The sequence below is a fragment of the Fonsecaea erecta genome (assembly GCF_001651985.1).
Source record: "Fonsecaea erecta strain CBS 125763 chromosome Unknown Scaff3, whole genome shotgun sequence".
NCBI classification, from domain to species: domain Eukaryota; kingdom Fungi; phylum Ascomycota; class Eurotiomycetes; order Chaetothyriales; family Herpotrichiellaceae; genus Fonsecaea; species Fonsecaea erecta.
The window spans coordinates 1,029,791-1,054,870 of NW_017387246.1; the positions used below are offsets into that span (position 1 = coordinate 1,029,791).

At 54.1% G+C, this 25,080-nt stretch overlaps 7 protein-coding genes across 7 annotated transcripts; 5 read left to right on the top strand and 2 right to left on the bottom strand.

Annotated features, from left to right (window-relative positions):
• Nucleotides 1–1,170: 1,170 nt before the first annotated feature.
• On the top strand, nt 1,171–2,640 carry AYL99_03617 (hypothetical protein; the record flags this gene model as incomplete). Its single annotated transcript, XM_018835131.1, has 4 exons — nt 1,171–1,624; nt 1,783–2,290; nt 2,359–2,523; nt 2,625–2,640. The coding sequence occupies 4 exons, from the start codon at nt 1,171–1,173 to the stop codon at nt 2,638–2,640; spliced, it is 1,143 nt and encodes a 380-aa protein (XP_018694781.1).
• A 3,757-nt stretch (nt 2,641–6,397) lies between these two features.
• On the top strand, nt 6,398–8,187 carry AYL99_03618 (hypothetical protein; the record flags this gene model as incomplete). The annotated part of the gene is made up of 4 exons (XM_018835132.1): nt 6,398–6,515; nt 6,569–6,771; nt 6,828–7,347; nt 7,400–8,187. The coding sequence occupies 4 exons, from the start codon at nt 6,398–6,400 to the stop codon at nt 8,185–8,187; spliced, it is 1,629 nt and encodes a 542-aa protein (XP_018694782.1).
• Nucleotides 8,188–10,678: 2,491 nt separating this feature from the next.
• On the top strand, nt 10,679–12,738 carry AYL99_03619 (hypothetical protein; the record flags this gene model as incomplete). The annotated part of the gene is made up of 4 exons (XM_018835133.1): nt 10,679–11,223; nt 11,385–11,627; nt 11,679–11,947; nt 11,996–12,738. The coding sequence occupies 4 exons, from the start codon at nt 10,679–10,681 to the stop codon at nt 12,736–12,738; spliced, it is 1,800 nt and encodes a 599-aa protein (XP_018694783.1).
• Nucleotides 12,739–14,071: 1,333 nt separating this feature from the next.
• On the top strand, nt 14,072–15,553 carry AYL99_03620 (hypothetical protein; the record flags this gene model as incomplete). Its single annotated transcript, XM_018835134.1, has 1 exon — nt 14,072–15,553. The coding sequence occupies one exon, from the start codon at nt 14,072–14,074 to the stop codon at nt 15,551–15,553; it is 1,482 nt and encodes a 493-aa protein (XP_018694784.1).
• Nucleotides 15,554–19,375: 3,822 nt separating this feature from the next.
• Nucleotides 19,376–19,801, top strand: AYL99_03621 (hypothetical protein; the record flags this gene model as incomplete). The annotated part of the gene is made up of 1 exon (XM_018835135.1): nt 19,376–19,801. One exon carries the CDS (start codon nt 19,376–19,378, stop codon nt 19,799–19,801), a length of 426 nt encoding a protein of 141 aa, XP_018694785.1.
• Nucleotides 19,802–20,397: 596 nt separating this feature from the next.
• AYL99_03622 (hypothetical protein) lies at nt 20,398–22,125 on the bottom strand (the record flags this gene model as incomplete). Its single annotated transcript, XM_018835136.1, has 1 exon — nt 20,398–22,125. One exon carries the CDS (start codon nt 22,123–22,125, stop codon nt 20,398–20,400), a length of 1,728 nt encoding a protein of 575 aa, XP_018694786.1.
• Nucleotides 22,126–22,611: 486 nt separating this feature from the next.
• On the bottom strand, nt 22,612–25,080 carry AYL99_03623 (hypothetical protein; the record flags this gene model as incomplete). The annotated part of the gene is made up of 1 exon (XM_018835137.1): nt 22,612–25,080. One exon carries the CDS (start codon nt 25,078–25,080, stop codon nt 22,612–22,614), a length of 2,469 nt encoding a protein of 822 aa, XP_018694787.1.

Genomic DNA, 25,080 nt, shown 5'->3' on the forward strand with positions numbered 1-25,080 from the left:
AGGTAGCGAGTAGGCATGTCTAACAAAGGCCTACTGTATGTGTTAATTAATATTTTTAGTGAGTGGATTTGACCTGGATTGGACTCTGGGGGCTCACTAGGCTGGCCTGGATCGTGCCTTCGGGGGATTACTTACTGCACCCAGGTATGCATGCACACAACCCACCCCCCCGGCCCGTTTTCCCAACACGTCGGTGTTCCTACAGTATATCCACCAAAATACTGCATGACCCATTCGTAGATAGGCACCCGTTACCGAGTATTATCTCTTCGTACTCGATTGCTCTGTACTGGTACTCGTGCTTACCGTACAAGTCCTCTTAGTGCCTTCATAAATATGAGAGGGACCAAGCACCAGAACAGCACCAGCTGGGACAATGTTGTTCATTGGTGTCGTCACTCTACGGAATCCCGGGGTCCTCTCCGGCGCGATCTACACGGTACCAATCTGCAAAAGCAACCGGCCAGATCTGGCCAATCTGCTGTGTTGCTTGGTCGTTGGGGGAGGTGCCTTGTGCCTACCAGGAACAAGTCCGAATAACAAATGAGTTTGTGACCTGCTCCACACCCGGCACCTTGCACATGTCTCGCCCAATGTCTGAGCTGGATGGAGCTCATCAGAGGAGCTTGGGAGCTGGGGGGCACCAGGAGGAGACCCTCAATGACACCTATGACATACCCCCCTCTTTGCACACCTTTGCGGACGCGACTCCCACCACACCACCATAAAAATTCTTTGGGGAAGCTAACTCAACATCCATACACACATGGTACACACACACCTACCTGGTACAATATCTTCTAATTCTTCTGGCTACTCTCTGAGTAGACGACACCTCTATTTCGCTTTCCCTGGCAACCTCTTCGGCCTGGATATTTTCTCACTGGTCACGAAGTAATGCTCCAAAAGTGAAAGTCACAGAACTTTAGGTTTCTATTGATTGAAGTCGTCCCTCGTCGCTTCAGACAATTCAGTCAAGCAGTTCTTCGAACGAATAAGACGATCACCGAGAAACGAAGACAAACTTACCTTCCACTACGCTACCAGCATTGCAAACCAGCAGACGCCTTGACTGGCACGAAGGAAAAGTATCGCTGTCGTCCCTTCAACATACCGTTCGAGAATCCAAACGCTCAGAGGACAGTGGAACAGTAAAAGGGGAAATCTAAGATGAACACGTCCAGCTCGCTTCGTCTGCTGCGGCAAGTGCCTCGCCTCAACAGCTTGCGTGCCGCTCCCTCGAGCATCACCCCATATCCGTCCCTCGTCCGACCTTTGTCCTCAACCTCCTCCCGCTGCATCAAGGTCACTCCTCGCCAATTTGACAAAGATGATCCGTATCATAAAGTCTCCACGGAGGCCACCGGTACATCGGCTGGCCCCCATGAAGGCTCAGCTGCCCGGACCGATCGAGACATTGTGGTGGAATACCCCCCAGAAGAGGAATTTCCTCGGGACAGACCGTTGCGCGGAAGAGGAGGGATCCAATATGTGAGGACGTTGCCGACCTTCAGTCTCGAAGGCAGGACGGCGGTGGTGACTGGGGGTGCACGAGGGCTCGGATTGGTCATGGGCCAAGGCTTGGTTCAATCTGGAGCAGATCTGGCGATTGTCGATCTGAACAGTAAGCTTCCTAAGGAATAACCCCCATTTTGCACTTGCTCCGATACTCTCGCTGCTGCTTGGCGGTATTTCGGCAGGCGATTGCGTGAATCCGTTGGCTGAGTTTGCCGACGAACCACCACGAACGAACCGGCATGCTAACAATCTCATTCCAAATAGAGGAGGAAGCTGAAAAGCAGGCCGCAGAACTCATGTCGATGATGACCAAGGAAAACACGGACAGTGGCTCCGAGGACTACGTCCCCAAGGTGACAGCACACTATGCCGATGTCTCCGACCCAGAATCCGTTAATGCATGCATCGCCGAAATTCTCAAAGAGCACGGCAAAATCGACCACTTGGTGACCTCGGCCGGCTTCACGGAGAACTTTTCTGCTGAGACCTACCCGTATGAGCGCATGAAGAAACTCTGGGGCGTCAATGTCGACGGGACATATCTGTTTAGCACTGCCGTGGGAAGGCATCTGATGGAACGCAACATCACCCACGGGAGTATTGTCATGATTGGCAGCATGTCTGGTGCAATTGTCAATGTACCTCAACCCCAGGCGCCGTACAATGCGGCGAAGGCGGCGGTTAGACATCTTGCCGCCAGTTTGGCCGTGGAATGGGCACACGCTCATATCCGAGTGAATTGCATCAGCCCTGGTTACATGTTGACGGCTTTGTAAGTGTCAAATTGCCCCCGTTATTGCCCCGATGTGTTTGCCCGCGGCGGCCTGACGAGTTTTGTAGGACCCGCAAAATCCTGGACGACAACCCAGAGCTCAACAAAACTTGGACATCCTTGATCCCCGTCGGCAAGATGGGTTCTCCTGAGGATCTCCAGGGAGCGGTGGTATACCTCCTGAGCGACGCCAGTCGCTATGTCACGGGTGCAGACTTGCGAGTGGACGGAGGGTAAGTCCTTTCCCGACCCCCCTGGTTCCAACGTATCCCTTGCGGATCATTCCAGTTGTTGCTTCTTTTGGCGGCAGGGCTCGCTGACTTGGTGACTATAGATACACCTGCACATAAAGGCGCTGATCTCCAATGTCAAGTGGGGATGGCAAGGAAAAGACCGCTAGGGGATCTTGCCTTTGCAGCTAGTCCGCACGAGCTGGTCAATGCGTTTGCCGTTGCTCAATGCTGGTATGAAGGAGAGGCACAAATCGCAGCAGCATTTCCAGGTCATGTGCGTAGCTCTGCTTGCTTTCTCGAACGTAGATCGGGGGAAGATCCGGTGTGCCTCCCCCTCTAGCCGACTGTAACCGCGATACCTGGCAATGAAGTCGAGGTAGGACTTGGAAAGCCTGGCGAAAACCCGGTGGTTAGGATACCAAGCAGGTAGTTGTGCATGATATCCACCCCACGTTTCACGGCATCGTTCGATGGCGTTTTCCATCCATTCTGGCAAAGTTCAAGGCCTCAGGCGCTTTGACATGATCGACATTGGCACGATGGTCACTCGAAAAGTGGCGTCAGGAAAAGGGGGTCGAAGCCGACAGCTCGGACGTCCACATCGCCCCAAAGGCCAAAGTGACTATTGTTGCTCAAGACCCTGCCGCCAGCACCGAGCCGAAATTCCAGGAGGATTGGGCATCAACATCACCCCCAATATCGTTGGAGCAAGGATTAGAAGCGACACAGCCCCAAGAGCCAAGGTGATCCAGACCGCTTGCTCTTGATGAAACAACAAGCAAGAGGGCGTGCTATACCGCTATATCCGTGCTCAAGTGGTAGCGTGGTAGCGAGACATGTAGCGATGGACTTGTCTAGATGGCTGGCTGCAGCTAAGAAATGGTCTCCGAGGGGCGCATGTGCGATACCCATGATCGATTCAAAACAGTCATTTGTGGTGTTTCCGATAAGATGAAATAAGGAAGCAATGCAAGGCGTTGATCAAATGTCAGACGAAGTAGCGCAGAGGGAGGGGACGCGGCGTGGGGAAGGTTTGCTCGTATCTTGCAAGGTCTGGTACGTAGGAGATCGGCGACCAACGAGAGGATGCAGCTGTGACTGTGTGTGCCATCGGTAGGCCCCCAATACAATACCTGCACTCGTCTTTTTGTGCGTGGTTGCATATCCGGGACGGAAGAAAGGGGCGGCCCAGCAACGTGGATGTGGATGTAGTTGTGGATTTGGCGATAGTGCTTGGGAGTAATAGCTGCAGGGCTAAATCAGGCTCGAAGGATGACAGGAAAAGTGGAGAGTCTTGAGATGGAAGTTGGCTTTCTTGGTGCTCTCGGACATATGGACAGTAGCTGGTGACAGTAGTGTCGACCAGGGGCCAGGCTGAGGGCTTGGGGGGACTCGTAACTCAGAACTCGGTGGAGCGCAGTTGGAGCGCTTCGAGGGCATTAGTTCCCAAAGTAACTCGGTCGCAAGCTTGCCGGGAGGCAAAAAAGGACTGTGGGCCACCAGAGGGTGCAGGTACGTACCCGTGGATGCAACCTTGGTGAGATAGGTACCTGAAGCTATGTAGCTAGGTAGATATGGAAGCAAAGGAGTTTGGAACTAGCCGTGGCGAGAAAGCTGCGGTGTACGGAGTACGAGGGACAGGGAGGAGGAGGGCGACGACGGCGACAGCGACGACGAAGAGGACGGACCAATGACAATCCAAGCCCATGATGCAATATGTTTGGTCTAAACTTCTTCTTTTGTCATTTAGAGTCAGAGCTTCTTCTCATGTCCCTTTCTTTCACGTACAAACCAGTGTCTTGCCGAGGCGGATGAAGTAGGTATCGTGATTGGCCCTGCCTGGGCTTTCCATCGTCTTGCCGTTTAACCGTCTGGCGTGCCCTTGGTCTCTGTGCCATTGTGTGCTCCGGTTGAGCGCAAGTACTACTGTACCTAGGTAGTTAGCCCTTGTTCTCGATTTTTCTAGTGTCGCACCCGCTTCCACGTCGGTGGCTCCATTGTGGCCATCTGGGAATTTGTGGCCATCTGGGAATTTGTGGCATCGACCATGTCGATCACATTGGTGCTTGTCGCCTCTGTGTCCTGGTAACCGGGACAGTTACTGGCAGGCGGCTAGTGGCTCTGCTCGTACCGTGTATTTTAAGCCTCACCGACTGGGGCCGCAACCAGCTTCTTGTGCTCGTGCACTGGTGGAATCGACCTCTGGTTTGTTGCCCTCCGCTTTTTCTCCTCTTTTCGCCCTTTTTTACCTCGTTTCATCGGATGGTGTGGCTGACTACGACGGATGTGGTATTTCGTACCGTCCACTCTTCCTCCCTCCCTCAGTCACAAGTTCTCTACAGTATGTACAGACCGTCCCAGCATACTGGATACCGCCTTGGATACGGGCCACGGACGCAGTACCCCTTACCCATTGGCATCTTCCACCTTCCCACTCCGTCCAGATTGACTGAATTTGTGCCCAATTGTCTCCTCCCTCCACCCTCTTGCTGTCTTGCCCACCATGAAGCTGTCGAAACTCAATCAGACATGTTTTCGACCCCCTTGTCTACCATTTCCGGTTCCCATGATCTGGACTGTGCCCATGTCCCGATTCCTGGATCCCGCCCAGGCCTCCCGAGCCGATGGCTTTCGTAACCCCTCTCCATCCGCCCGTTCGCACATGAGCTCATTCCCCCTGGTCCCAAAGCTCGACCACCGACCACCAACCACCAACCCACATCCGAGCGGATATTTTGCCATCTGGGCCTGGTTCCTGCGTCAACATCAGTCCCTACGGGGACCCTTGAGCCCTGTTTCAGTTGTGCTCTTGGGACCTGTGGTCGTGGGGTCGGCTGACTGCGATTTCTCTACGAGGAGGACCTTGTCCCCCCCTCGCTACCCACTCACCACTCATCAGAAAGATGCTCTCTCTCTCCCTCTCTCCCTCTCTCGACGTATCGCTCCTTCTGCCTGCCTCTCCTGTTGTTCAACTGATCCGCCACCTTCTCCCTCCAGGCCACTACTTCGCCATTGCCATCCACCGCCATTCCCGCGCTAGCTCCGTCACCCGCTCCCCTTCACCGCAGCTGGCGTGCCGGTCACGACTGTCACCCACGTTGGTACCGTCAATTCGTCTTCCCCCCGTTCCGGCCCAACTCAGGGCATTCAATCAACCGTGTCCGGGAGAGTCTCTCAGCTGAAATGAGCCCATCTCGTGTTTAGTTGCTCAACTCAAACCCTCCCAGCTCCGGTTTTACCCAACGGATCCCTTCCGCGCCGCTTCTCTACTGGCTGTCACTCGCTTCCCCCGTTATTTTAGGCTTTCGGCAGCGGGTCCCAGACTTTCGATTTCTCACCACCGACCCAAGGACTCGCATGCCCCAGGACCCGGGATCCAGGACCTGACAGTTCCTTTCTCCTACTCCCCTCCCCCCCAAAGTACTGTAGTGAGCCTCCTCGATCGACATCGCCAGTGAACCTTTCCTGTTTCCAGCTCTAGCGGTGATCTAGGCCAACCTCGAGCAGACTTCCGCCCGTCCTGACTACTTGCGGTTACACGCACATTGGGCGTGCGCGGTACGGACTGAAGAAAAAGGAACACGAAGGCAAAAAATCTACTTTTCCCGGTTGTGCTTTCATCTGTTCTTACACTCACCGATCCTTGGGCCTTTCCCCCCGCCGCGAGACGCCCGGGTTGGTGGGCTCCTCCTGCCCTTGCCGCCTGCCAATTTCCCTGACCTTGTCTACCGCTTCTTTTCGTCTTCACCTGCTCGACTTTACATTGTATGTCACTTTGCTGGAATAAAGGGATATGGTTGGGCCAGGTTGGAGTTTGATCGTTCGGCTTCGTCGAGCTGCCCCCGACAGAGACGAACCTTGACAACCGCTTGTCATGACGGCCGTCCTGCCCCAAGGACTGATTAACGCAAATCCCGATGTCCAACAGTATGCTCTCGATGACTCGAGCGTCGAAATCACCAACGGAGAAGTGCTTAGCAAGTTTTGGAAAGGTCGGTGGCCTCTATGGAGTGGGAGGACCAGCCGTGGCTGACTGTTTTGTTAGTGTACGCCATTCAAAGTGATGCTACCCGGGACGATACCTCTGTGAGGTTGCGAAACTTGTTCTGGAGAGTATGGAGCAGTCCACCCCTCACCCAGTCCATGACATCTGCGCGACTGATGCGTTTGTGGAATCAATGCACTCAAGATTTCGACTTGACCCCGGTTGACCATGGTGGCAAGCTGCCTCACCGAGTTATAACCCAGGTACATATACACCTTTGCACGACCCCTGGATATTTCCTCTGATTTGAACTGTTTAGGGTCCCTCTACCTCGCGCCAGACTCCAAATACACCCTCTCCGTTGTCTCCTACCTCTGAGCTCCATCAGACAACGGTTTCCACTCCACGAGCTAGACCACATACTGTACCCTCGCTGCAAGATTTCAGATTTCCATCCGCGGCGGCCAACAGAGGTGACGACGGTTCTCATCTCTCTTTTATGCCTCCACGAGAACATGGCCGAAAACACTCTGAAGATACATCAGGGTCTACATCCCACGCCACTTCCGAATCCTCTGCGCGGCCGACTTTGAGCAGAACCACTAGTGGTGGACGACCGAGATTGCCGGTTCTGGCCACGGCCGGAAAGTCGAGGGCGAGGCCTCAGATTCCTCGACGGAAATCCAGTTCACAGAAATCTCCGGGGGGTCAAAGTGCGCCAAAGTCTCCACGGGCACAGCCAGGGCCTGCTGCGGCTGATGTCACAAATCAAGACACGGCTGAAGTTGTCAGCCATCTCGCCGCCAGAGGTCCCCCCCCTGGCTTGCCAATTGTGCCTTGTAAGTATTATTCGTATCTTTTGAGCTGGCAGGCAGTTGACTCGAATGGCAGCAAGCACCAGTGGACCGCCTTTCGCTCTTCCGTCCGCCTCTTCATGGCAGAGCGTAGATTCGGCTTCTGACCCTCCCTTAGCGACCACTGCTCCCCATGTGCCTACTTCTTCGGGAGAGTTGGTCGACCCAGATTTCCGAAACAAATTTGTCGAGACACAGAGGAAATTGGTTAGTTCGACAAATCTTGCTGGACTAAATCGAATCAAAAAGACAGGTAGTGTCGTCCGATTTGCAGATGAAGTACCCCAGGGATTGCGGAAGGGAAAGGAAAGGGAGAAGGAAGCCATGTTCCCGGTGCAAGATGAAAATCCTGGATCTTCACGGTTGCGGACGAGTATGTCCAGTCAAGCAGTCTCCGATGATGCCGATGACTCCGAATCCTCTTCGGAGAACATGCAACTCCCACGCACCAAGAGCCAGCTGAGTCTTTTGATTCAGATCAGAAGAAATGAAACAGGAAGCTCCGACATTGGCCCTGCGACAGAACCGCAGGACTCCAAGGAGAAAGCGAAGGGGAAAGAAAAGGAGGGGGACAATGAGAAGGAGAAGAAGGAGAAGGAGGAGGAGAAAGAGAAAGAGATGGAAATGGAAATCGAGAGGGTGATGGAAATGGAGAAGGTGAAGGGGAAGGGGAATGTCCAGCTCACTGGAGCACAACTTCTAAGAATGGCTCGACGTGACGGCGTGACGAAGAGCGGCGGCATCCAGGTACCCAAGCAGCATCGAATAAGCGAAATTGAAGACCCTGGATACCGGTCGCCCTCAAGTCCTGAGCCTTTGTTTTGAGCCAGCCTTTTGATTGGACCCATGGACAATCTCCTTTCTTTCGGAGGCAGACACGAGTCCGTGTGTATCACGACATGACACTACGACGAAACGGCCGAATAAAATGTGTATCAACAAAACGATGGGTTGACAAGAATATTTCCTAAGGACAGCTTATATACGCGGCATGCATTTTGGGAGTTTGCGGAGTCGGCCGGGCGGTTTCTGGAATAGATCTGGCCATGGCGTTGACCAAGCAAGCGCGCAAGTTAACAGCCACCCAGCATTTTGAACTATACTGGCACCGGGTTGCCCAATTCGGAATGAAATCAATACTTGGCTCTTGCAGATTCGGGATGTACAATGCCGCTAAATGATGACTCTCGGGCAATCCGCTATCTCCGTCCATCTGATTTCTGCGGGACGGTCTGGGGAGAGTCGGCGAGCATCATCACATTGTTCGAACTTGTCTTTTGAGATGCGTTTCCTGCCGGCGTCATCCGCTGGACGCGACCTTCCCTTGCTCGTGCCTGTCCATCTCACCTTCGAGACTGCCCAGCATGGTAGATCGAGCACCATTTCCTCTTGTGGCAAGTCTCAGCTGGACCAATCACCCTTGGGATCAGTTTCCCAGCCTTTCCTTTCCGCCACCGAGGCGGTCATAAGGCATTTCGTGTGTTTCTTTCTCGTCCACGACCTACACAGCTTCTTCAGTATCCGCCGATCTTCTTCTATACTCACAATTTCCTCCACGATACTATCGTGGATAACACCATCAGGAAGAATATAGGTTTGGCACTTGTGCAAAGACCAAGGGCAACTTGCAATAGCTCTGGAAGCTCACCAATCCTTTGTCGGCAGCCGTCGTCAATATGCGAGTGCCGGGTAACCGACAACAGGGAATGCTTGGCTCAACACGCCAGGCGACTGTCTGTCACCGAGGAGAAAGGATCTTGCTGCAGCGTCCGATGTACCTGGATATTCTTTGGTAGTTCTGTAAATGGCAGGGCGGAGGCCGTAAGCCACGACTTTGAGGCGTGTAAACGCTTGAACTGGTGTACAGCCTCCTTCTTAACGTACTGACATGGGGAAGATGTACGTGCTCCGATGAGTAGTCTCGTGGTGGCCACATTCGAGATCCAGTCATCATAACAAAAGAATATGGCGGACGAAGCCTGGGGTGGGGAGGGGTAGCTGGTGTAGCATTGATTTTTCGCGGAGATTTGGAAGAGACTTATGTGCAGGTGCGAAAGTCCAGGTTCTATGCATCACCACGAGGGGCGTAATGACTACCTCATGCTGCAGACCGCACACCGCCACATGAACTCAATCCTCAATCCTGCATCAAACCTTCACTGTCGTTCATATCGTCGGTGGCGTGCAGGGCTTGAACTCAACTGGCAACAAGAAAACGAAATCAGGAGTCCTTCTCCTGTCTTCTGCAGACTAGACATGATACCTGAGAACAAGGTCACGGATAGCTGGAGTCGCAAAGAAGGCCTGATGGGCGCTGAAGGATGAGGTGAAAAGGCTTGAAAAGAGGTGCCTCAGACGACGAGGAATTACGAGGGGCGAGCATGGTCGAATTTCGGACATTTATGGCCTAATTGCGACAGACGCGTTTGAGGCGGGGACCTGAGTGACGCGTCAATTGGCTGGACCACAGGCCGTTTTTACTCCGCGCGTTGCACGTGATCGCGGAGGTTGGAGAGCTCGGCTGATCGCAAACTGCGGTTCAAAAGCCTGGATCTCGCCGCACTAAAACGTTCAACCCGCGCAGCGCCCATTGTGCCAGAACACGAGAAAGAGCACGGATACAGACGTTTAAGTACCTGCCATCTCGTATCTCAAACTAAGTCAGCCCTCGCAAGATCTCTCCCAGGGCGCCATGCAGGGCTCGATGTTGGAGAAAGTTGGGCTGGGATCGTTCGCAGTCAATTGGAGAAAAGCGGCTTTGGAGGGGGGAAACAGAGCACTGGACCCGGTGCGTGAACCTGTGCGGCCCGCTTTTCCCTCGGCGGTCGGCCACTCAGATGGCTTTGCCACTGAAAGGGATCCGTTGGTCGGCCATTCGGTGCAAGCGAAGAAAAGCGCAGTGTGTGTGTGTGTGCAGTCACCGCCGCAAGTCTCGCCAGCACCCCAGAGCGAAGAGGGTCGCAGTTAAACTGCTTGCTTGTGCCCTCAACTTCTTACAGAGCACAACATCCCTTACTTCTCTTTCTCTTCGGCTCCTCAATCTCCTCCCCCAGCAATGTGAATATGCCGTTTCCCATGCTGGCACTCTGCTGCGGTTGTTGTCTGTCTCTGTGACCTGCTCTGGCCGTCCCAGCTCCCGCTTCTCCTCTGTGAGAAACACGACGAATTTGTAACCACCCATCCAGCGGGCGCGAACTCTGCCTTTCCACCATCACACCTCTCCTTAACCCTCGTACGACATCTCCTGCATTCTCTGAGTTACAACGACACTTACACTGGTCAACAGAAAAGTTATCACGGCCTCAACCCCCTCATCATGAGCCCTAGACGCTCATCCCGTGCTCGCTCGTCACAGCAGCCCCCTCCTGCTCCCAACCACACCAACTCTACCTCTTCAATCAACTCCAAACCGGAGCGAGATACTCGGACGAACAATCGTGCACCGTCTCCTCGAAGACCCTCCACCCAACGATCCGAATCGGCTGATGGCGCCGACTCGTCGTCTCGGACCGAGCAGATCGCACCGCGTCGCAGCCGCCGAAATGGTGACGAGAAAGAACCAATAGTCAAACAACAGGCCGAGGAAGAGGAAAATGGCCTGGACCCTGCTGATGAGGAAGTCACTCGCTGTATCTGTGGGCAGGCCGAGTATCCTGGTCCCTCTCCGCTCCTGCGCCAACAACAAACAATCCCCGACGCCGTGACCGACGACACGGGCAATTTTTTCGTCCAGTGCGACAACTGCAGCGTCTGGCAACACGGTGGCTGTATGGGTCTTCTGGACGAGTCGATGCTTCCGGATGAATACTACTGTGAACAGTGCAAACCAGAATTCCACAAGATCACAAAGTCAGCAAATGGGTGAGCTTGTCCCTCTTGAACTCTGATGCTTCAACCCGTACACAATCACTATGGCTGAAAGGATCTTACAGTCTTCGCATTTCTTCTTTGTGCCGAATATCTGCTATCACCTTGTTTGCTATGTCTGTTGAGGACCTGCACTGACATGTTCCACCTAACAGGACAAAATCTTCCCGCTACCTCCCTGTGCTGGAGGCGGGCTCCAGTCGATCCTCTCCCTTATCCTCCAACCCTGAAACGGGCCGCAAGAAAGAGAACAAGAACAAGCAGTCCGAAAGCACCAAGAGAAGGGCCACCTTCAACAGTCGGGGTGCATATGACGAGGATGAAATGTTGAGGAGGGCTATCGAGGAGAGCAGAGAGATGGGCACTCTCGGGAAACGCACAAGAGATGAATCAGAAGAGTAGGACCCTCTTTGATATCGAGCGATCCAAGATACTAACTCGTGTGACAGTCTCAAGGGTGCTTCCAAGCGACAACGCACGGGATCCAACTCCTCAGGGACAGTTTCCAAGCGTAGCGAATCACCTGAACTAGCAGGTGACGACCTAGCTGGGCGATCATCCACCAACGGCCGGAATGCATCACAAAAACTGAGAGGCGCGGCCGCTCGAAACAATCGCGAGAAGGAGCTTCGAGACAAAGCTAAGGAGCAGCAAGCCGCTCAGCGTGCAGAGGCGGCAAGCAAGCGTAATGCTCGGTCAGAACGAAGGAGGGCAGATGGTAAGTTGCACCCTCTTTCAAGATTGAAGATTCTGACCGTCGAGGCAGACTCGCCTCCTCCCACCCCGAGCCTCTCCCCTTCAAAGAATGGACAAACCAATGGCAAACCAAAAGCGGACACTCCCCCGTCTGGGCGACTGAATCCTAATAACAGCCGCAAGCCCGGCACAAGACCCACTGCAAGGCGAGGAAGACTAGGTAGAAACCAATATACGCGTGACCAAACAAACGGAGAAGATGGGGACAATACACCTCTCCGAGACGGATCCCACGATATTAACGGTCACGACAACAAAAATGGAGGCTCACCTTCTGGAGCCGATAGGAAGGGCAGTGGGGGGCCCGGTGCCGCACATTGCATCAACGGCGAGAGCGGACGCAGTTCGAAGGCCAAAACACACCCTGCGAGGACCAGTCTCAACGAGATGAAGAGACGAGTGGCGGCGATTCTGGAATTTGTTGGACGCATGCAGACAGAACGAACGACACAGGTTCAAGCGGCGATGCAGGTGACCGGCGGCAGCGGAGGGAGCAGCAAGGGCTCCACCACGCCAAACGGCGTCAGCAAGACTTCGAGTACGTCGAGCACCACCGGGAGCACGTTGCCGACAGCGAGTCTGGTGCGTGCTGTCGAGGCTGGGCTCAAAGAGGTGAGAGAGAAAGACGACGAGCATGTGGTTTCGATGATGGATGAGAGAGAGTTTGCGACCATGGGAAGTGTAGACATGATGGAGACGTTGACAAGAGAATTGGTCCAATGGCAGAGTGTCTATGGGGTATATTCGCGGTGATAATGACAAGAGTGCTCAGACCAAGAGCAAGGAAAAGGAAAAGGATAGGCCATATTGGGGCAATTCGAGGCATGATGACGATGACGAATGAGTTTTTTGGTGGTGTTATGTTGACCGTCTTGCGCGACTGCTGGGCATCTGATGGCGTGGGAAATGACCGTCGTCCTGAGAGCCTGCATCTGGGTACGGGTCTGAGATGGTGGTCGCAATACCGAGCATGAGTTTTTATTTTTATTTTTTGGATGACCAAGGGAAAAGTGGCATGCTTTGGAGTTTTGTTATTGTTGTTGTTGCAGGATCCTCAGATAGCATCTCTGACGCTTGACGCTTTGATCGATGTCAGTTTGTAATGTTGAGAGAAGGGGGGGAAAAAGGGAAGAAATGTTGTTTTTCCTCCTTTTTCTTCTTTCGATTATCAGTGCTGCATATCAGTCAATGAATCAATGGCCAGCATGTGAGCGAACGTAGAAAATAAGCCTTGGCAGAAGGCATTGGGCGTTGCCGCAATGACGTCGTTTTCCCACATGATACCCTCGTATAATAATTAACACCCCACCGGAGTATTTGGTACCCGGTCGGCAGCCTTGGCATGTTTTGTTTGGGTCCCAGCTGCTTCTTTCTAGAGCTCGCATCACGTGTCTGGTAACTCAAAAGGCGTACGCCAATGGCACCCAATTGGGCGCTGGAGGGTTGGATTATTCAGCCTCAAGGCACCCCTTGGACTCCACCGTGGTTGGCTTACGGACTTGTTGGCTTACTATAGGTATCATTATGCGTATTTCTTCGGCCGAATGGGGAATCGGGAATCAGCCATATACTCAACTCAACTGCTCACTCACTTACGCACTTACTCACCTACCCGCATCTCTGTCTGTGCCCTTTTCCATACTGCAAACCTACCTAACTCGAAGCTAACTTCGATATCGACTTCGTCTCGGAGCTATCGTGCAGCAGGAGCCCCCTCATTCAATCACTGACCTAGCTAGGTACTCGATTGCGCATTCTCTATCCACAAGGAAGCCACGAAAAGAACGAGCAAAAAGCGGCTGTGCGGCACTCTCTATCGGCGGCCATCAGCCATCAATCCCCTCTACTGGCTTCCCTAATCCATAGTCATCTGCGCAGTCCGGGCCTCACTTAACGTTAGCCAAGCGCTTCCTCAGAGCCGGCGTCACTGCAAACGAGCATATCGCCGACGAATCAGCCCAGGTCTCTGCCGACTGATCTAATTGATCGGGTCTGGGCGAGGCCGGGAAAGCAGGTTGAGGAGTCCGGAGTACCGACACGAAAGCTTTTCGTCGGTACCATTGGGGCCAAAGAGCGCAGAGGAATGATGGGCGACCACGATTTGGAACATCGCCACAATCCACATCGCCCACAGCGCACCGTCACCCAAGAGCCAACCTCCAATCACAATCGCAACCATAATGAGAGCAGCAAGACTCAGGGATCGCGAAAGCCGTACGTCCGACTAGTCACTGATAAGCGACGGGAGCAGAACCGGCGCGCACAAAAGGCTTACAGGGAGAGGCTGAAGAAAAAACTTGAGGTGCTGGAAGAGCAGGCCGCTTCCACTCTGTCCCACCCCAGCCCACACCACCAAGCCCCGAGAACATCCAGCATCGACCTCATCGCAAACTCAGGCCCAGAGACTCGCGATGAAGACGAAGAGGACAGCGATTGTAATATCAATATCGATGCTGGGTCTCGCACATTGCCATCTCCGCCCAAGGTAGCAGACACAACCGCTGTCTCACGCGTGATAAATCTGGCAGATGCGTTTGTCGCTGCTGGGGACTTACCGTTCGGACAGGGTTCACTCCCCGGTATCCAGTTTCAAGTAGGCCCCGAGACACCGGCGACAGTAACAAACATCGATGAGAGCAACAGTCATACGCATGATGACTATGGTGACATCGATCTGCGGCAGATCTGGGCCAGCCCGCACAACCGACCTGGCTCCGAGCAGTCACAGCGAAGTCGTCCCGACTCCCTGCGCAGTTCCACGACTCTGGTGCCTTTGACTCCTCAGTGGACTCCCAGCGAACGGCAATTCTTCATCCCGACACCCACCGTGGCAGATCCGTACATCAATCACCTGCACCTCGTCACTGAAGGCAATGTCGAAGCTACACTTGCTGTGGCCCTCTCGATCGGCATCACGCGCAGTCAGTATCTGAACGACCACCCATCACACTTCCCCACCTGCTTCGTCGCGCTGAATAAACCTAACCTGAGCTCCTCGGGGAACTCATCGTCCCCCGTGACAGTAACCTACAAATTCGCACATTCCTTTATGGACGTCACGCCTGAGTTGCGAGACCACCTCGAGTCAGTGAAGCCGCCCATGCGTCCAACCCCTACGCAGCTTCTGAATCCACATCCAAGTTACCTCGACTGCATTGTATTCCCTCATTTCCGCGATCATGCAGTTCAGGCATCTGTGGACGGAATCCTCGATCATGCAGAGCTGTTTATGGACCTGATGCACGGTGGTTTGGTATGCTGGGGCGGCTTGTCCGGGCTTACGAACAAGCACGGAAAATCGGTGAAGAACGGAAAAAGAGACATGAGGGACAGTGTGGCCTGGAACACGAGAAGTTGGGAAGCTAAAAGATGGTTTCTGAAAAAGTGGGCCTGGTTGGTCGGCACAGAGGAGGAGGAGGAAGCGAGAGGTGATCTTGACGGCATCTGGAGAGGGAGTCGGTGGTGGTGGGCCATGCGTGGCGAGGATGACTCTGATGACGAAACGGAGGAGATCAACTTTGGAGATGCCCGAGTCAGCGAAATCGACGGCGACAGCCATTGTTTGTGAGGGCCGTGGCTTGCTGGGCTGAACCTCATTATGGGAGGGGGTTGTTGTTCTTGCTGTACTCAGTATTGTGTACAAGGACCTGGTACCCGTACCGACCAAGGCAAAGCCCCAAGGGTGGAGAGCCGAGGGCTTTGTCGTTGACGTCCTCATCTCCACCATGGTGGGTTTCTCCTTCCTGGTCGGCCTTGTGCATCTACGAGTGTGATCGATGCCACTGGTTAGCATGCAAGAAGGCGGAGCGACCTGTCCCGAGGCTTGAGCTTAGAAGGCCAGAGAGGCCTTCTTTGACATGTTTGTGGCCAAGAGCATGGTGGAGCTCCCCAGAAGCATGTGGAGGAGTGTTCGACATTATCTTCCTCGAGCCATGGACAGCAGCTCGCCATACCCCGAATACAGGACACACTTTGGCAAATACGAGAAAAGGAGTGAATGCCCAGCAGCTGAGCCTTCAGACCTTGCGAGTTGGAATGTGACAAGCTCGCTGTTTCTTCACGTGGTCCAGTGTGCACGCGATCCGTCTATCCAACGAAACAAACCAAATGCGGGAGGTGCAGTGCTTACGGGCTCGAAACGGTCAGGGACAGGCTGTCTCGCTTCCCAACATGTGGCGAGTGGGGAGAAGTACTCGTAGCTGCTGCTCAATCTCCAACGGCGTTGTGACTGGTCTAGGGTCCTATTTCCGTGGACGAATCGCGGCCACCGCAGCTCGTATCTTTCAGAAACCGGTGTACTCGTACCGCGAGACGTCGGTCGTAGTCTCCACGTCTCTCGCCTGAGGATGCCATGCGAAAGAGGCATCTCCGCATACCACGCTGCCCACTCAAAAAGAGCAGTGGTGTGCAAATGTTGTCTTTCGGCGGTGAAGTTTGTAAAGAACCAATCTGGAGCCGGCGCTGCGAGTGGCAGGGAGCGCGCTAATGCAGCCGAAGACTCGCCATGCTTGAAACTGCCAGACACCTCATGCTGAGACGGATTGCGCACAATCTTTTGGGTGAGGATTGGCGGAAGAGAGCTTCTCGACCATCTCGCCCAGTCTGCCGGTTGGTTCACCGTGGGAAACCGTAACTCATTGACCCTCGGGAGCTGCAGGTGGGCTCCTAAGTCGAACAATGTCCATTGTCTGTCCGTCTTGAGTGCCGTGTACGGATCTTGCTTGGCTATGACATGCAACATGATCTCAGGGACACAATTGCTTCATCGTCACTGGAATAAGTAAAGTTCGAGAACATTCGTCTGATCGAGAGTGGAGCTGGATGATGGCAATTCTAACCAATGCAGAGTACTTCGGTTTCCTCTTTGCTGAAGACAAGAACCCCGCGAGATTGGCGGGTACTTTCCACACAGGAGGGGTTCCCAAAGTTCGGCCGACTGAGGCGCATGCAGGCCCTTGAATCCATTTGGAAAAGCGTCCCCCTGCCGATCGTGGGCTTCAAGGTACTCAGCCGTCATCATTCATGTCTCCATCAAGGTTGCGATGATCGTAGCCGTATAAGGAAGGAGCTGGAGGAGATCATCAGGAGCGACTGTTCTCTCAAGTACTTGGTCGGTGGCCTGTGAAAGGAAGGGTTGGTTCGTCTCGAGCTCGAAAGGAGATGTAAATCCCTGCATAGGCCAGGAGAGAAGGGATCGGACAGGGGAGGATAATGGACCAAAGCAGTGAGCGGCCAAACGGGATAATCTCGTCAGGTAGAAGGGAAGAGACGGCTGGGTAATAATCAAGTGCCATAAGAAGTCGCAGCCGTTGGGCTTGGTATGCGCAAGCTTCTTTAATTCAATGAATTGATGAGGAAGGATCGTCGTGGTCTCGAGCTCTCGAGCTCTCGGGTGGGAGAACGTAATCGGGAAATCACTGTCCTTCTCCTGGCTTTGCATCTAACCATCAATTGATAAGATAGCCGTCATCAAAAAAAAGAAAAAAAAAAAAAAAAGGGTGGTTTGGCCCGGGCTTACCGGAATGATCCATATTGCAGTTCCCCGGCACCATGAAGTCAGTGCAGCCACCCGGAACCGACCCTTGGACCCAAACATTGAGTAGCCCACGCCGCCTAGGGAGCGCCAACCAGCGTTCCGGAGTCAAGGATGCCCACCGCCCACCAGCCCCTGGCGGCCTCGTGGCTGGGCAACATTGATGGGCAGGTGCAGGCAAGTGCAGGCATGTGCAGGTGCCCGGAAAAAGACGGTCAACAACTCGGTACCTCGTCTCTCTACAACCCACAACAATGGTCCTCAGTGGATTATTTTGATAGGACATCCTGTCCATACTCAACTCCCACCCCTTCACTCACTGAGAGAAATGAGCTGGCCAAGCACATGGACCACGAACAAGAAAGAGACAGTGCGGTTTCCGACCCAGCAGTCGAGCTCTTGTCCGCCCCAGTCACCAGTCAGCGTCTCGACCTTATTGATGCTGATCTTGACCTCGTCTGCGGGACCAGACCCAGGCTAAAAATTGCGAGACCCTCAGTTCTCATTGCAACAAAGACCCAACTTGTTTGTACCTGACCCTCTCATCCCCCTCCCCTGTCCTAGGGTGATGGGCGCGCGAGAGCCGATTATGTAAATGGCAAAGCGGTCCACTCCTCGGTGTTCGTTCAAACAAACAAAAGCACCGTCACCTCTACAAACACCCAACCAACGTCATTGCCACCATTGTCACTACATCGACGTTGCTTCCTGGAATCAGCCAGGCAGACCACTTGCCTCCCATCACCCCTCCCTCCTGCCAACCAGACCCGAACGAGTCCGTCACTCGCCTATGGCCCGAGCTAGTTGCCCACTGTGAACGCCCCATTCACTTTTCCATCACCCTCACCAGATATCTCACTCAGGGTTGTGTTGCCGGCCGGAGGATTGGCACGAGGCAGCACGTTAGGGGATCACCATCGGCACGCAACACACGATTTTCTAGTAACAAACCGGCCGGATCTGGAACTAGATCACGTAGCGAACCGCTTTCCCCCTTCAAGTACCAGATCCCGCACAAACTATCAAAACCACCCGTATCAATTTTTCCTTCTTCACGGCTCACTCTGCTGGCTGACCTCTTGTAAAACTCGCGCCGACGAGTGGACTTTGGAGCTTCCTCTGCTATTCTTTCGCTTCAAGGGCTCGCACACCCGTCCAGAGCCTCCACCAACCTGGTGTGGGAAGACGCAAAGATTTTATGGTTTGAAATGTAGTCGAGGCACTCTTCAAACCAAAACGCAATTTTCAAAGCTCGGACTTCTGTGTGAGCGGCGGCAGGTCGCGGCATAAGTAAGAATGAGTCTGCAGCCCAGGTACGTTTTCAATTCGTCTCCTACATGATCTCAAGGTTGAGTCTTGAGTGGCCCCTCGTTTTCACCTAGAAGAGTCAATGGGCCTAACTGAATCTCCGCGTTGGCTACAGGCGAGAGTATCACATTGTTGTGCTTGGTGCCGGTATGTTCAATCCGTTTATCACACAAGTCTCCGGTCAGCTCGTGGGTTGTCAAACCCTCAGACTAACGATATGGGCTCGTGCTCAAAACAGGAGGAGTGGGTAAAAGCTGTCTTACGGCCCAATTTGTGCAAAATGTCTGGATTGAAAGTTATGATCCAACCATTGAGGACTCTTACCGAAAGCAAGTCAACGTCGACGGTCGACAGATTATACTGGAAATGTAAGGAACCCGGTCTGTTTTATCGATCCTTTCATTCCATGGATCCACGGCCTACGACAAGAGCAAAGACGCTTTGAAAACAATCCAAGATCCCCTTTGATATCTCTATAATTCTCATGCTAATCTGCTCTCGAACCGTTTCTCCAGCCTCGACACTGCCGGCACCGAACAATTTACAGCAATGCGCGAACTATACATGAAACAAGGCCAAGGCTTCCTCCTCGTCTTCTCCATCTGCAACATGAACTCGTTCTACGAACTCGCCGAACTGCGCGATCAGATCGTCCGCATCAAAGACGACGAGGACATCCCTCTCGTCGTGGTGGGCAACAAGTCCGACATGGAAGACGACCGCGTCGTGCCCCGTGCACGAGCCTTCCAACTCGCTCAGTCGTGGGGTCAAAAGCCGTACTACGAGACAAGCGCAAGGCGGAGGACGAACGTCGACGAGGTGTTTCTGAATCTGTGCGCGCAGATCATCCAGAAGGAAGGAGCACGAAACCTCTTGGTCGAGCAGCAAGCCGCCGCGAGGAGGAGAGACCGGCCGAACCGGCATGATCGCAGAGGCCGACGGCAGCGGAACCGGGACAAGTGCGTGATTTTGTGAAAAAGACTTTGATCCTCAGACCCTGTCGAATTTTCCAAAGAATCAGCACCAGGTACAACAGAAAGCAACCCAGAGAGTACATATATGCATGGAATGGAACGGAAGGGTGATGTGACGCTCATTTTCAAAGAGAGCACCAGACCACCATCACCACCACTGGCGTTTTCTCCCTTTCTTTTTCTTTTCGACAACAAGCTAGACAAAAAGGGATGGAGGGCTGGTCCAACCAAAAAGCACGAGGGAAAGGACCCAGAGAGACGAGACGAGTTTTGAGCTCTAGACTTTACTTACCCCGACTCAGGTCGAAATGTGTCGCTTCGAACGACAACCACAACTGTATTCTGTCTAGTCTTTTCCCCCTCGCGTTCTTTCCATCCACGTCTTGCCTGTCGTCGAGACTTGATCTGTAGAGTTCCTCTCTCTCTGAGACCCTTTTGATTTAAGAAGCGTGAGCTCTGTTTGTAATTTCCCACGAGTGCTCTTCCTTAGGGCCGGATGACGGAGTAGATCGGATTAGAGCATGGACTGGGACCTTTGCAACTGAACCCCGAAACGTGTATATATATATATATATCTCTCTCTTAATCTTAGACCATCTACATCCTGAAGACGCCGAATTTCGTGGGCTTGTCGTCGTCAACCTTGCCGCCCAGCGCCACCTTCAACCCCATGGCCAACATGCTCCTGGTCTGGGCGGGATGGATGACGCCGTCGTCCCACAGGCGCGCGCTGGAGAAGCACGCGTCGCTTTCGCGCTCGATGCGGTCGCGCAGGCCGACGTCGACGCTCTTGCCCACGGTCTCCATGACGGCGGTCAGCTGGTCGGGCCCCATGACGCCGATCTTCGCGTTGGGCCACATCCACAGGAACCGCGGCGAGTAGGCGCGGCCACACATGCCGTAGTTGCCGGCGCCGGCGGACGAGCCCACGACCACGGTGAACTTGGGCACGTCGGCGCACGCCACCGCGGTGACCAGCTTGGCCCCGTTCTTTGCGATGCCGCCCCGCTCGGCGTCCGCGCCGACCATGAACCCGGAGATATTCTGGAGGAACACCAGCGGGATGTTGCGCTGGCAGCACAGTTCGATGAAGTGGGCGCCCTTCAGGCTGGACTCGGAGAACAAGATGCCGTTGTTGGCGATGATGCCCACCTGGTACCCGTGAATTCTCGCGAACCCTGTCAGCAGAGTGGTGCCGTAGTCCTTCTTGAACTCAGCGAATTCGCTCCCGTCGACGATGCGGGCGATGATTTCGTGCATGGGAATCTGTTTGCGCAGGTTCGTGCCGACGATTCCGGCAAGCTCGGACGGGTCGTACAGGGGTTCGCGAATCTCCCCGGGGTTCACGGGAGGCTGTTCTTGGGGGTAATTGAGGTTGGAGATGGAGCGGCGGGCAAGAACTATTGCGTGAGCGTCGTCCACAGCGAGATAATCGGTGACGCCAGAAACGGAGCTGTGCAAGGAGCCGCCGCCCAGGTCTTCAGCGGAGACGACTTCTCCGGTGGCCGCTTTCACCAGTGGCGGACCCGCCAGGAAAATAGTGCCTTGTTTCTCAACGATGATGGATTCGTCGCACATGGCTGGGACGTATGCGCCGCCAGCGGTGCAAGGGCCCATCACCACAGCAATCTGGGGGATGCCCATGCTGCTCATCCTCGCTTGGTTGAAGAAGATGCGTCCAAAGTGATCCCGATCCGGGAAGACGTTGGCTTGGTTCGGTAAATTTGCGCCCCCGGAATCGACGAGGTATATGCACGGCAACTTGTTCTGCTGGGCGATTTCTTGCGCTCTCAGGTGTTTCTTGACAGTCAAGGGATAGTACGTCCCGCCCTTGACCGTGGCATCGTTGGCCACGATCATGCACGTCACGCCCTCGACAGTGCCGATGCCGGCGATGACGCCCGCGGCGGGGACTTCGTCCTCGTAGACCTCGTGGGCGGCCAGAGGCGAGAGTTCCATGAATGGGCTACCGGGGTCGATGAGAGCTGTTATGCGATCTCTTGCCAGCATTTTACCCCTTTGGATATGCTTTTGCCGTGCCTTGTCGGGGCCCCCTTGGGAGATCTTCTGGTGCAGGGTTGCGTATTTGTTCATGGCCTCGCCCAACTGGGCGGCATTGTCTTTAAAGTCGGGACTGGACTTGTCCACCGCGGTCGGGAGGACGGAGATGGCTTGAGCATGCCGTCGGTGGGTGAACGTGGCCGCGGACCTGGTTGTTCTCGGGGCAAAGTGGGACGTGGAGGAGGAGGAGCATTTACGTTGTTCTCGCAGAGCGTGATTGAGGCTCCGCAAGAGGGAATTCGTGGGCACGTACTTGGGCGCCATGATGGATTTGTCTGCCACACCGCACAGGGGAGAACTGTGAGCACACAGAGAGAGAGAGAGAGAGAGAGAGAGAGAGAGAGAGAGAGTTGAAGAGGATGGTGTAGGAAGGGTGTCTTTCAATGTGCCCGCAGTTGGAGATCCGAGCCGCGTTCATCTTGGCGTTGCCGTCAATAACCGAGATCTGGGTACGGCCAAGTATTTTCTACTCGAATAGCAGTTTGTGTTTCCCCAGCATCAGCATCAGCATCGTTGAAGCAATACACGAATGGTCCGTTGGGCATAATGTGTCCCAGACACGAGGTCGGAGCTCATATGCTGACATCTCACTACTCAATACACCCCACACATTACCACCATCTGCCTTGACATAAACCACAACCACAAGAGTATCAAGATCCTGCCTCTGGTAATGAAAAGGGCATATGGGAGACAGGGGATGGATGTCATCAGCACTGAAAAGATCCAAAGAAAGATGATCCTAGCCATCTATCCAATGCAAAAGCACTCTTCGAGCAGCTCCTCTGCGTGCCACTGCACAAAACAATCGTTGTTGTCCAACTTGAAAACCACGACAGTGTCCAAGGGCACACCATAAATGCAGCCGTCTTCCTCCTCCACTCGCTGCACAATCAGTCCCACGTAGCCAGGCTCTGAGACTGGCGATGGTCCCGGAACCCCACGAGGGCCTTGTATGAGATATAAGCATTCGGCTGCTTCGCCTCCCTCGGCGAGGACTCGGTCAGTCGCGCTCCGCCTCCAACTTGGCGCGGTTCGGGGATCCAGAGTAGCAATCTGCATGCTGTAGCTGACTGGATGCTCTATACCCTGCTCGGACGTTGCTTGGATGGTGAAGAGGATCTGAGTGGTGTTCGGCACACGCTCGTTTGTCGTCTCAAGCTTGACACAGTTGAGCTGGACCAGTAATCCACGATCAGTGCGAACACCCACGGGCCTTTCTGGGGTCGCGCACGGGATGCACAAGTAGTTGTCCTTGTATTCAAGCAGGTGGAGTGGAGCCCACCGATATGGGTGGCGCGGCTGGCGCTCGCCATGTGTGAACATGAGATCCGCTGGAATCTGGTCCAGCTGCGCGAACAACGCTTCCAGCCTCTCTGGATAATCTCGTGAGAGAATCGCCTGCAGGTCCAGGTTGAGATGGATACCCAGACACGTCGCCTCGTCTTCTTTCCAACTCGTATCACGAAATTCGAGCGCTTGGAACATTGTGATGAATTGGCCGTAAGCATCACCTCGGGGCCAGTTCAGCATTAACGGGTCGGGAGGAGCAATGCCGCGCCGTCTCTGGGTTCTGATCTTTGGGCGAAGACGGATGAGGGACGCCATAATGTCTTTGAAAATGTTGCTGCCCAGAATTCGCCAAGGTCTGAGCTGAGCGACCAAATCTCCAAGCTCGACAGTGCCGTCCGAAAACTGGAAGTGTAGTTCGGGGCCCAACATGCCTTCCGGAAGTGTCCAAAGCCGTGAGGTCCACGAGCAGCAAATAATTCGCAGGAGTAGTTCGAGGGCGACCCCAGCACGCGTTTCTTGAGCTTCCACATAGTCGACGGTGACAAGCTCATTCACCATCGTCCGATACATTAGTTGCTGTTGAAGACCTCCGTCGAGGACAAGCACCTTTTCTGCAAGCCGGTATGTCGGCTCCATGACGGCCAGGGCTTTTTTCCGTTGCTCCAAATCGCGCGGAACTCCAAACGTGTCAATCCAGAATGGCTGGGCCTCTTTTCCAGTGAGGGTGCTCACCAAACCTGCCAATCGAACAATTTGGCACCTTGGAAGCTGGTTATCGGCACGGTTCCCAAGGCCGTCAGCCCACACATGTGATATGGCCACATAGCCCGAAGTGTCCTTCGCCCGGACCGCGTCTATGAACAAATTGACAGCACCTCGCGGGGAGGTATATTCTCTCACCACGAACACGGGAATATCTCCCTCATCCAGAATTTTGATCACTTTGCCGACATGGGGACCAAGGAAGGGGCACCTGCAACCGCTACTCGTGTGGGCAGTCCGATAAGAGAGGGGATCGATTTTCTCGCCCAGGCATCGCTGGATTGTGCAATCGCGGTGTCGACCTCTGCCAATTGTCGGATCTTCGTCGCGCAAAGAGAGAGATGCAAAAAGGGCCTCGGTCATGTCTTGTGGAAGTGCAGCATGCTCACTCGTCGAACCCTGGAATGGCAGCAGAGTCAAGGCATAGATTACGTCCATTGCAAAGAGAGCCGTGAGTTTGTTGCATCGATGTGGACATTCCCATTGCTGTTTCATGCGGAGATGGAGTATTGTGCCATCGGGCCAGTGTTGAAAGTCGGAGGCTTCGACTTGGTAGCATTTCATGATCGTGTTGGCCAAAATCTGTCCAAATGTGAGGATCGACCATGTAATCTGGAGAGGCACATGGAGCACCACGTCTGTAGCCGTGCAACGCCCGGCAAAGACCTCGTCAAAAGCCTCTGTCACAGCTATGGTGAGGCCAAACACTTCTTCCCAGTATCCCCAGGGCGGTCGGGGACCCGGGCCACTCTTCAACCTACGTTCAATCATGAGAAGGTAAGCGCTCAAGTGCGGGCTGATCATGTATTTCCGCGTCACCTGGTCGTTGCCATAGTCGGACACCCAGTGTTCCGGCATGATGCGTTGCCGAGGTCCCAGTGCTTCCTTCAACAGGCCGAAGAAGAGCCAGGTCTGCAGGAAAGCCAGGCCTTGTCTGGCTCCATGGCCGCTAAAGTCTCCACGCAAAAGGGAATCGAGATTGAAGCCCCGGTTTGCTGGTATATCGAAGAAGCTGCCATTGCCCGGATTGGGATCAGCGCCCAACCAAGGCACTCTGATCGGCGTTGATTCGGATGGCATTGGTGGAAGATTTTCGACCAGGAAAGGTCTATCCCGTCCTTGTCGCCGAGCGTGTGCAGCACGGGCCGCTGCTTGAGAAGACAT